Source organism: Xyrauchen texanus, chromosome 15 (genome assembly GCF_025860055.1).
Source record: "Xyrauchen texanus isolate HMW12.3.18 chromosome 15, RBS_HiC_50CHRs, whole genome shotgun sequence".
Classification (NCBI taxonomy): Eukaryota; Metazoa; Chordata; class Actinopteri; order Cypriniformes; family Catostomidae; genus Xyrauchen; species Xyrauchen texanus.
Window position 1 is genome coordinate 43,044,898 of NC_068290.1, and position 12,041 is coordinate 43,056,938.

At 35.3% G+C, this 12,041-nt stretch overlaps 1 protein-coding gene across 1 annotated transcript in view; it reads right to left on the minus strand.

The window, feature by feature from the left end:
* The window catches only part of hace1 (HECT domain and ankyrin repeat containing E3 ubiquitin protein ligase 1), a 59,200-nt gene extending 47,981 nt beyond the window's left edge, over positions 1-11,219 (minus strand). Inside the window, exons 1-2 of the mRNA XM_052143756.1 lie at positions 10,976-11,219; positions 7,885-7,939 (exon numbers count right to left, since the gene is read on the minus strand). Coding sequence (XP_051999716.1) covers positions 7,885-7,939; positions 10,976-11,066 — 146 coding nt within the window. The 5' untranslated portion in view covers positions 11,067-11,219. The remainder of the gene's footprint in view (positions 1-7,884; positions 7,940-10,975) is intronic.
* Between the last annotated feature and the right edge of the window lie 822 nt (positions 11,220-12,041).

Genomic DNA, 12,041 nt, shown 5'->3' on the forward strand with positions numbered 1-12,041 from the left:
GGCTAGTTGTCACACACATGGTTTAAACGTTTCCAACTTCATTTTTTTACTTGTTGCCATATCAACACTGCGTGGATTAAAAAAATTGCGGGAAAATCAGCTCCGGGAATTTGTGGGAGAACACCGGTGACCAAGTTGGCACAGCTCACAAACACCCGTCGCACAACCCAGCCATGATCATTAATATTGATGTGATTCACACCTAAGGAGACAAACCCCTCCCCTGGGAACAGAATAAAATGTAATATCTGATATAGGGCATATACACAATATATAAAAACATTTTCAGGATAATAAATCTGATATAGAAAGATTTTGTAATATTATAAATGTCTTTACTGTCACTTTTGATCAATATAATGCATCCTTGCTGAACAGAAGTATTCATTTCTTTCTTATATATAAAATATATATAAATTCTTACTGACCCCAAACTTTTGAACGGTAGTGTATGTTAAAAAAGCTTTACATTTCAGATAAATGCTGTTATTTTGAACTTTCTATTCATCAAAGAATCCTGAAAAAAAATATAATAATGTTAATTATTATTAAAAAATGATAATAATAATAATAAATGTTTCTTGAGCAGCAAATCAGCATAGTAGAATGATTTCTGAAGGATCATGTGACACTGAAGACTTGAGTAATGATACTGAAAATGCAGCTTTATATCACAGGATTGCATTTAAAATAAAAAGAAATTTTATATATATATTTAATTTCTTTTTAAAATGCAATCCTGTGATGTAAAGCTGCATTTTCAGCATCATTACTAGCTGCAGACAGCAATCAATTTCCTCCTGGCGGCTTTAGTAAAAACATGCATCAAAAATCTTAAGTGATTTGTGTAAATGTAAATTGATTTTTTCAATGACTGTTGTAAGGGCCACACTTCCTGCTGCCAGTTGGTGGCACTACGACCATGACCCACAGTAGATACATCAATGTGATCACCCCTCAATTCCAAACATATGGGTCAATATTTATGTAAATTACACAATGCACGCAGAAGATACGAGACAATTCTTTCTTCCCATCTTTTTGTAACTTTATCAAGTCGCCATGGAGACACTGTTTGAGACATCATAAATCCATTCACAATTCAGCATCTTCAATGTTTTGGCATTTGGATGCCAGTCAGATGAATTCCCTATGAGGAGTATTTAAAATTCCAGAGCATGCCATTTTCAAAAAATCCAAAATGGCTGACTTCCTGTTGGGTGGAGCTAATGTCTGTACATACTGTATGTGTAGATCATCAAGCCAGACCACTTTCACACCACAAAGTTTGGTGACTGTAGCTGAAAAAGGGAGAGAGTCCCCTGAACATGACTATTTTCTATTTGGCACTACATGCCCATGAATTAACCTTTGCCCAGCCATAATGGCCAGCGATTCTGATGTGTGTGCAAAAGATCATACAAATTCAAGCATGCCAAGAACCTCAAAAACATATGAATAAACATAAAAAAGAATAATAGTGTTTAATTAATTGCCATGGCAACAGTAGTTAAGATATCAAAATCACTTCATAATTGAAAATCTGTACTGTCTTGACATTATTATAAAAAGTGCTATACCAAAGTCTGTAAAAAGTTCCACACTTCCTGCTGCCAGTTGGTGGCACTATGATCATGCCCCACAATAGTCATATCCATGTGATCAGCCCCCAATACCAAACATAATTCTCAATTTTTATCTAAATCGCACAATACACGCCGAAGATATGAGCACTTCCTCTTTTTCATTTTCACCATTCATTTATTGCCTTGCCATGGCAACACCGTTTGAAATATAAAAAATCTGTTTGTAATTTAGCATCTTCAATGTCTTGGCATGATGTTGCCCACATTTGGTGCCTGTCACATAAATCCCCTAGGAGGAGTATTTCAAATTCCAGAACATGTGTTTTTCAAACAATGTAACATGGCAGACTTCCTGTTGGGCAGAGCATATGACTATGAGGGTGAAAGTTGTCCAGATATCTATATGTTGTCCAGAGATCTATATGTGTACAAAGTTTGGTGACTGTAAGTGAAAAGGCATGTGCTACAGAGCCTCCCAAAAATCTAATTTTCAAGAGGCCGACAGAGAGCACCCCCTAGACCCCCCCATGTGAACATTTGCCTTTAACAACACACATAGTTTCAAAGCAGCTTTACAGAAGATCAGGCATTAACAGAAGATAAAACTGTAATGTCTATAATGTCGATGAATCATCATTGTGTAATTAGATAAAATACGATTGTTAATCATGTTTAAAAATAAGTAATTCAATAATAATTGTATTAATAACCCCAGTGAGCAAGCTGAAAGTAACTGTGGCAAGGAACACAAAACTCCATAAGATGGAGTGTATGTTCTAAGGTTATGCTAGTTGGTTAACTTTTAGCCAGCAATAGCATCCACTAGCATGCTAAATGCTAATAAGTAATTGCTCCTTGAGTGAAGCAACATACAGCATGTTATTTGTGTATCCTTCCTCAACAAATGCAAAAGCATCACTCTTTACCACAGTGTAACAGAATCTGTTCTAAATAACAATATTAAACACTATTAAGTCTCCACCTTTTCTCATCTTACACAAAAATCCATAAAATAACACTTTTTACTCTCTCCATACAGATCCATGCAAAGCATGCTGGGAACTACAAATCCCTGCTCAAGTTCAGTTGTCAACAAAAAATATTTAAGTAGTCGCAACACTCATTAAGTAAACATCCATTTAAAAATGTAAGTAGATTAAATACAATTCAATTAAGTGTGTTTTAGAATTGTTGCATTAACTTATTTATATCAATTCAATTTAAAGGTGCACTCAGTTATTTTTTTCCTCATTAAAAAAGTTTACTAAAAGACATGAATTGTAATTTTGTAGGAAATCATGACCACTCACATGAGATGAAGAGTCCAGTCATATCTGGCTGCTTTCCAAGTAAAATGAAAATCGCTAAAGTAATTCCACTCTTCAAAAAGGATAACAAATACGCTTTTACTAATTACAGACCAATCTCTCTTTTGCCTCAGTTTTCAAAAATATTAGAGAAACTCTTCAATTCTCAACTTGAAAAGTTTCTCGAGAAACATCATGTAATTAATGATGGTCAGTATGGTTTTAGGTCCAAAAGAACTACCGCAATGGCAATAACTGAAGCTATTGAAGAAATTACTAATGCACTGGAGCAAAAAAAGTATGCAGTTGGTATCTTTATTGATCTAAAAAAAAGCCTTTGATACTATTAATCATTCAATCCTATTAAATAAGATGGAAAGATATGGAATTAGGGGGCTGGCTGGAGATTGGTTAAAAAGTTATTTAACAGGGAGGTTACAGTTTGTAAAAATTGGTCAGTATTTATCAGATACTCTTGGCATTGTTTGTGGTGTCCCCCAGGGTTCAGTATTGGGGCCAAAACTGTTAAATGTGTATATAAATGATATTTTTTATATATCCAAAGTATGAAACTTATACTATTTGCAGACGACACGAATATATTCTACAGTAGTGATGATTATAATGAGCTCGTAAATACGGTAAACAGGGAACTAAATATAATAAAAAAGTGGATGGATACAAATAAATTATCGTTGAATATAATTAAAACTAAGATAATGATGTTCGGTAAATCACAACAAAATGTCTAAACAGAGAATAAGTATTGATGGTACCCTAATTGAAATTGTGAGTGAGAATATATTTTTGGGAGTAAAAATTGACAGTAAATTGTCATGGAAACCCCATGTCAGATACATAAAATCAAAAATCTCCAAAAGCCTCTCAATTATAAATAAAGCAAAACTATACCTTGATGAGAATGCACTCCGTACTTTATACTGCACCCTGGTACTACCATACCTTATTTTTTGTGTTGAAGTGTGGGGAAATAATTACCAGAACACAATAAATCCTCTGATTATATTACAGAAAAGAGCTGTGAGGATCATTCATAAGGTTGGTTTTCTAGAACAAACTCATAATCTGTTTACGCAGTCAAAGTTGTTAAAATTTGATGATCTTGTAAAATACAATACATCAATAGTCCTATATAAAGCATTTAACAACTTATTACCGCCTAACTTACAACGTTTTTTTCAAATTCCAGTGCGAGCTCATAACTTGAGAGGTTTTGGATATTTTTCATTACAAAGAGCCCAAACCACTCGTAAACATTATTGTGTGTCTGTATGCGGAGTGAAACTCTGGAACAAACTGGACTTGCAACAAAAGCAATGTAAAACTATTTATCAATTTAAACTGTTATATAAACATCGGGTCTGGTTAAAATACAGAGATGAGAATCTTTAATTTGCATTGCTGTTGTACTCTGTCTTATAGTGTTAACATGTGCTCAATGTTTCCTAACCATCGTTGGTATTGTCCATTAACATCGTCGGTATATTGTCCATTACCATTGTTGGCATTGTTTATTCTTCTTAAAATTGTTGGTACTGTTGTTATAATAAATACTTGTTACTTGTGGTAACGCCACCATGATACAACATTTGTAAACAATCTGTGAGCAAAGTAACCATGAAGCTCAATGTATTAATTACTAAATGGGGAACTGGGGTGGGATTAAATAAGTTGTCTTCTTCCCACTCCCTTTCAGGCAGATTTTGATCGTCATAGTTTACTACTGTATGTTTGTTTTACACTGTATGACTTAACAATATTTGTTTGCCTTGTACTTCTGTGCCATTGCCTGAAATAAATGAATAAATTAGAAAATATCAGTAAGCTTACAAAAGTTGTTCTATTCAACATGGAGAGGGTCCACACATGGAGGCTGCCATGTTAGAATCACATGACCAGTCGAATACTACTCACTTAATCACAGTAATCATCCTGCTATTTGACAATTTCACTCATTGATTAAAGTAATCATGGCTGACTGTGAATTATGGCTGAAACACGTCTCTTATTGTTATTAAGCACATTAATACAACATTTGAAGTCAAGGTACAAGCTAAATAATTGTTAAGAGCTAATGATTCATTGTTGCAATAATCGACAAATAGTTGAATAATCATTAAACTAATCAATTATCAAAATAATAGTTGTTGCGAATACTAAATTTCTGCAATAGCATCTGTAACTAAAAACTAATGATTTTAAATTATGGTGCATCCAAGTCCAAGATCGCAAAGACAAAAGTTACTGGGTGCACCTTTAACAAGCAGCAAAAATAATTTTTGTACTGCTGTTGAACATACTTGATTGGTTCACATTCAACCTACATAATGTTATCTAGTAGAGTGCACAATTTAGAGAGTTACATTAATTAAAAAAAGTTTAGAGGAAAAAACAAAATTTTGTTGTGTAGAAGACAAATTATATGACAACATGTGTTTTCCTACAAAATGACCAGCTAACATAATTTCACTAATCATATCAGCAGCACCTGGGAAAGTGTGAACGAGTACTAATCAGGTGAAATCACTCCATCATTCTGATTGTATTATAAGAGCAGACTGATTGCTATAAAAGGAGGGAAGAAGTACTTCCAATCATTGTGTTCTTGTTAGCAATGGTTACGTCTAAAGAAAGACGTGCAGCCATCATCGCTTTGCATCAAAATGGCCTCACATGCAAGGAAATTGCTGCAAAGAATATTGCACCTGAAAGAACCATTTACCAGATCATCAAGAACTTCAAGGAGAGAGGTTCAACTGCAGTGAAGGAGGATTCAGGACATCCCAAAAGTGTCCAGCAAGCGTCAGGACCGTCTCCTCCTGAGGAGTCAGCTACGGAATCTTGTCACCACCAGTGCAGAGCTTGCTCAATATTGGCAGAAGGTTGATGTGAGTGCATCTGAATGCACAGTGAGGCGAAGACTTTTGGACAATGGCCTGGTGTCAAGAAGGGCAGCAAAGAAGCCACTTATCTCCAAGAAATACATCAAGGACTGACTGAAATTCTGCAGAAAGTACAAGGATTGGACAGCAGAAGACTGGAGCAAATATATTTTCTCTGATGAAGCCCCATTCTGACTGTTTAGAAAAGGTGAACGCTACCATGAGTCCTGTGTCATGCCAACAGTGCAGCATCCTGAGACCATCCATGTGTGGGGTTGCTTTTCATCCAAGGGAGTGGGCTCTCTCACAATTTTGCCCAAAAACACTGCCATGAATGAAGAATGGTATCAAAACATCCTGCAAGAGCAACTTCTCCCAATGATCCAGGAGCAATTTGGTGATGATCCGTGCATTTTCCAGCATGATGGAGCACCATGCCACAAGGCAAGAGTGATAATGAAGTGGCTCAGAGATCATTACATTGAAATTTTGGATCTGTGGCCAGGCAACTCCCCGAATCTTAATCCCATAGATAACCTGTGGTTAATCCTCAAAAGGTGAGTTGACAAGCAGAAGCCCACAAAATGTGATCAAATCTGAGCAGTGATGAGGCAAGAATGGATCTCCATCCGTCAGGATTTGGCCCAGAAGCTAATATCTCAGCGAATTGCAGAGGTTATGAAGAACTAGGGTCAACACTGTAAATATTGAATGTTTTTGCCAATAAAAACCTTTCAAACTTATGAAATGCTTATCATTGTTTTCCAGTATACCATAGAAACATGTGAAAGAATTATCTACAAATACTGAAGCAGCAAACTTTGCAAAACACAAAATGTCACTGCCAATACTTACGGCCACGGCAGTAGAAAGTTATTTTGAACTGTTGTTTCCAGGTGCATAAGAATGGGTGGTCAAATAACATTGCACACTGTAGTTAAGATATAACTGAGGTAATAGCCATCCATCCAACGAGTCCAAGTTTCTATATTCTTCTATAAATTAAATACAAAATTACAAAAATTGGGACGCAAACTCAAACGGCAAATCCTGCTTATGTCCCTGCTTGCTTTTTTCTCCCCTGCCTGAAAGAACAATGAAACTGAAAGAACAAAGAAAAATTGCATTTTATGTCTAACCAAATGATTATCATATAGTCTCATTCAGTTTCCTCTGAATTTTAGCTAAATTTAGCCTAACCCATCTGTCACAGAACAGACCAGTCTTAGAGACCCAATTTCAGTCATATTACAATTATGAGAAAATGTGTATTTACTAAGAGGGAGTACTACTACCTAAAGGCCTTTGCACACCAAACATGAATTTTTCCCTTGATTTATTGCAAAACATTCTCCTCAGCATTTTGAACAGAAACAATGGATTACTATGAAGACATTTACACCTCAAGCATTCATTCACACACTGACAAAGCAAGGTTTTTTTTTACAGTGAGTGTGTCAATTGTTTTTCTTTGTCTGGCAATGAAATGCCCTGAACAATTAAATATGAGCTTTGGATCACATGTCAGCAGCCACTGCCATTTCCAAAAGCAGCAGATGGCGCAAAAGCAAAGAAAGCTGTTAGACCACTCTGTACTGTATATTAATGGCGTGAATGGGCTAACACCAATCATTTGCCTTGCTTTTAATGCACAAGGGCCGTTTGTCTGCAATATGTTTCATGTTATCGCATCGCCTCTGGTGTGCAAAGACCTTTAAGAGAAAGCAAAAGGTGACATCCTGTGATTCCCATTGCTCTCAAATTTGCTGACGTATGAGCTGATGTAAATACTGTAAATAGTTGATAATAATACTGGGGTAGCTGTAGGAGTGGCTGCCATTCTATTTGTTTTAGTAGACAGAGAGTTAGAGAAGTTATTGTATTTTTGATTCTCTTTTCATTTGTTAGGTCATTTGGTTTTCATTCAAGGAGGTAGTTTAAATTTTGTTTTCACCTTTGTTCACCTCTGAAACCTGTCCTTCCTCTTGATAAACAATAAAAAGGTTTAAGCTCTGCCCTTACCCTAGATGGGAATGTAACACAATACATTTAGATTGACATATTCATTGTAAAAACTATGACACTCACCTGTGCTGGTCAGCCATGACCATGGGCATTAGTGTGTACACAGCTGTTTCACTATCTACAAGGTGAAGAAGAAAGAAGAACATGTCTTTGATGTATTTTGCAAATAGTGTACTTGAATTGCTTTGAAAGATGAGTGCTTATTAAACATTCTGCAGATTTCGGAAGAAACCATGTAACAACCACCAGTTAATGTGTGAATAACAGAAAGCTCTTTCTGACACAAAGACCTTTACATACACTGGTTGCCAAAAGTTTGGAATAATGTACAGATTTTGCTCTTATTGAAAGAAATAGGTATTTTTATTCACCAAAATGTCATTCAACTGATCACAATGTATAGTCAGGACATTAATAATGTGAAAATGTACTATTACAATTTGAAAAAAAAAAAATCTGAACTTCTTCTACTTCAAAGAGTTCTCATCATAAAATCCTCCACATGCAGCAATGACAACTTTACAGATCCTTGGCATTCTAGCTGTCAGTTTGTCCAGATACTCAGGTGACATTTCACCCCACATTTCCTGTAGCACTTGCCATAGATGTGACTGTCTTGTCGGGCATTTCTCACGCACCTTACAGTCTAGCTGATCCCACAAAAGCTCAATGGGGTTAAGATCCATAACACTCTTTTCCAATTATCTGCTGTCCAATGTCTGTGTTTCTTTGCCCAATCTTTCAAGTTTCTTTTTGTTTTTCTGTTTCAAAAGTGTCTTTTTCTTTGCAATTCTTCCCATAAGGCCTGCACCCCTGAGTCTTCTCTTTACTGTTGTACAGCCATGGCCAACAGCCACTTATCTCCAAGAAAAACATGAAGGACAAATCTGCAGGAAGTACAAGGGTTGGACAGCTGAAGACTGGTGCAAAGTTATTTTCTCTGATGAAGCCCCATCCGACTGTTTGGGACATCTGGAATATTGATAGTCCGGAGAAGAAAAGGTGAGCGCTACCATGAGTCCTGTGTCGTGCCAACAGTGAAGCATCCTGAGACCATCCATGTGTGGGGATGCTATTCATCCAAGGGAGTGGACTCTCTCACAAAAGCACTGCCATGAATGAAGAATGGTATCAAGTGGCTCGGAGATCATTACATTGAAATTTTGGATCTGTGGCCAGGCAACTCCCTGAATCTTAATCCCATAGAGAACCTTTGGTCAATCCTCAAAAGGCAAGTTGACAAGCAGAAGCCCACAAATTGTGATCAACTCTGAGCACTAATAAATATTGACTCTTTGCATATATTGAATGTCTTTGCCAATAAAAGCCTTTAAAACTCATGAAATGCTTATTATTTTTTTGCAGTATACCATAGAAACACGTGAAAAATAATCTACAAATACAGAAGCAGCAAACTTTGCAAAACACAAAAAGTATGTCACTGCCAATACTTTTTTCCACGGCTGTACATGAAACTGGTGTTGAGCGGGTAGAATTCAATGAAGCTGTCAGCGGAGGACATGTGAGGCATCTATTTCTCAAACTAGAGACTCTGATGTACTTATCCTCTTGTTTAGTTGTACATCTGGTCTTCCACATCTCTTTCTGTCCTTGTTAGAGTCAGTTGTCCTGTGTCTTTGAAGACTGTAGTGTATACCTTTGTATGAAATCTTCAGTTTTTTGGCAATTTCAAGCATTGTATAGCCTTCATTCCTCAAAACAATGATTGACTGACAAGTTTCTAGAGAAAGCGGTTTCTTTTTTGACATTTTTTACCTAATATTGAGCTTAAGACATGCCAGTCTACGGCATAATGTGGCAACTCAAAAACAAACACAAAGACAATGTTAAGCTTCATATAACGAACCAAATAGCTTTCAACTATTTTTATTATAATGGCAAGTGATTTTCTCTAGTACCAAATTATCAATTTAGCATGATTACTCAATGATAAGGTGTTGGAGTGATGCTGCTGTCTTGATTTTATAAAAAATTGCTTTATTCAAATAGTGATGGTGCTGTTTTTTACATCAGTAATATCCTGACTATACTTTGTGATCAGTTGAATGCTACTTTGGTGAATTAAAGTAAACATTTATTTCTGAAACAGCAAAATCTATATATTATTCCAAACTTTTGGTCACCAGTGTAAATTATTCAGTGACCTTATGTGATTATGATAAATGTAATGCATTCTAATCTTTATCAGCATATACTGTATATTTCAGTATATGGTAATAACCAGTGATCCACCCTTTTGATTCTTCCTGATTCACAAAAGGGATCATAAAAGGGGTGAGACAGTATTGATTGTGTAATCAGTTTTAGCTATTTGACAGTAGTTTACCATATATGGGCAAATCTCACAAAGTCCATCAAGAACATGGGTCATATTTCACCCCAAAATCAAAAGAACAAAAATAAGAAATTATCTTTGCTTAAAGAAAACAATTGTGACATTAATTGCATGACATTTTCTCTATTATTATTTAAAAATAAAAATGATTTCTTATAACAATATGGCAAAAATAATGAAATATAGTATTAAATATAAAATATGTATGATTGATTGTAGTATCTGCAATGCCACTTCCTGATTTGAAATAGATTTGTGTATTTGTAGTAAAAACTATAGAAATGACAAAATATACCATGGTTTTACTACAGTAACCACATGTCATACATCATATTCAAAGTAAACCATGGTAATGTTTTCCAGTAACCAGGAAAACCAAAATGATGGTTATTAATTAAAACTATGATCAAATCTGCCAATAAAAAACATGGTTACTACCGTTTTACTAAAGTATCACACGGTTAATGTGTGGGTTTAAAAAAAAAAAAAAAAAGCATTTTCATGCTATTTTTTCTTTTTATTACAGTAATACGAAAATAAAAATGTATATAATTAAAAATATAAGCTACCTATATCGCATTGTGGACCTATTTTCTTTATATTAAACACATTTAATTTGATGTATTTAGTATTGAATTGACCATATATGGAAAAAGCCGGATGGACGTGTATGGCCGTAGTCGGGATCCTTCCCGGAAGCAGAGATAGCTACAATGTATAAGGGTCGCCTTGACAACTTCGATGGGTTCAAAAATATAAGGAATGTTTGTAAATAAGGAGTACTGTGTGGCGTCTCACCTTCGGGGAGCTCTATTGTCCTGGCGCGGCGCAATGAGCGCGTTAACCGATTCAGCTGCACGTTAAAATGTTCCATCGCCCGTTCCATCATATGAGACGCCAAACAGCAGGAATCCAAATCATGGGACGCTTATTCTGTCTCTGAACAGCCAACGTGTCGAACTCGTCCATCTGCTGTGGGGGTTTAGGGGCTGTGTCCACGGCTCACGCCAGCGAACAACATCCCTCTATCTCTCTGATTCATTTTGGAAAATATTTCCTCATGTCACTAGTTTCTTCCTGTTTTCATTGCAATGCAGCATGGGAAATATAGTCTAAGCTTTTTTTTTTTTTTTTTTAAATTAGAAACAAGCGAAACAAGCCAGGGGTATACATAGTACATTTTTTTTATTTTATTTTTTTAATTTATGTATTCCCAATGTTATTTACTTCTAATTACTTGTATTCATTTTGTATATTTGTTGTTTCTATGCATGTCTTGTGAATTGTGTTTATTTTTTTAGTGGACTATCCCTTATCCAGCCTATTGCCTTGCTTATTTTGAGTGTAATGTCTTATTTTTATTTTATTTTTCTGTGCTTGATACATGTATCCCCTGTGCTTTTTGTTCAATAAAAAAAAAAAACAACAAAAAAAAAAACCTTCAGATATACTTTACAAGTGTGCAAAGACATTATATTAATTGCATAGTGCAATGGTTTTCAATGCTTTGGAGTTGTTGGAGATACAAAGAGTATTTAAATAATATTTCAAGTCTTTGCAAAAATTTGTAAATAGAGGCTTTACAGACAGAATCTTAAACGTATAAAAAAAACTTAGCAAGAAAAATAAACAGATTTATCAGAAAATACTTTTTAGGTTATCAAAACTGTGGAAACCAAATAAAACATCTTTATAAAGCAAAGAAAAACTAGTTAAAATATAGGTGCATACAAACAAACAAAATTTCTCCAAAATAATACAATGTGGACACATTCCCAAAAAAGGTGAGAGGCAGATTCATCTACAGCATTACAGAAGGAGCAAAGTGGATCTATTTCAGGAAGCATGTTTCTTAAATAAAGAT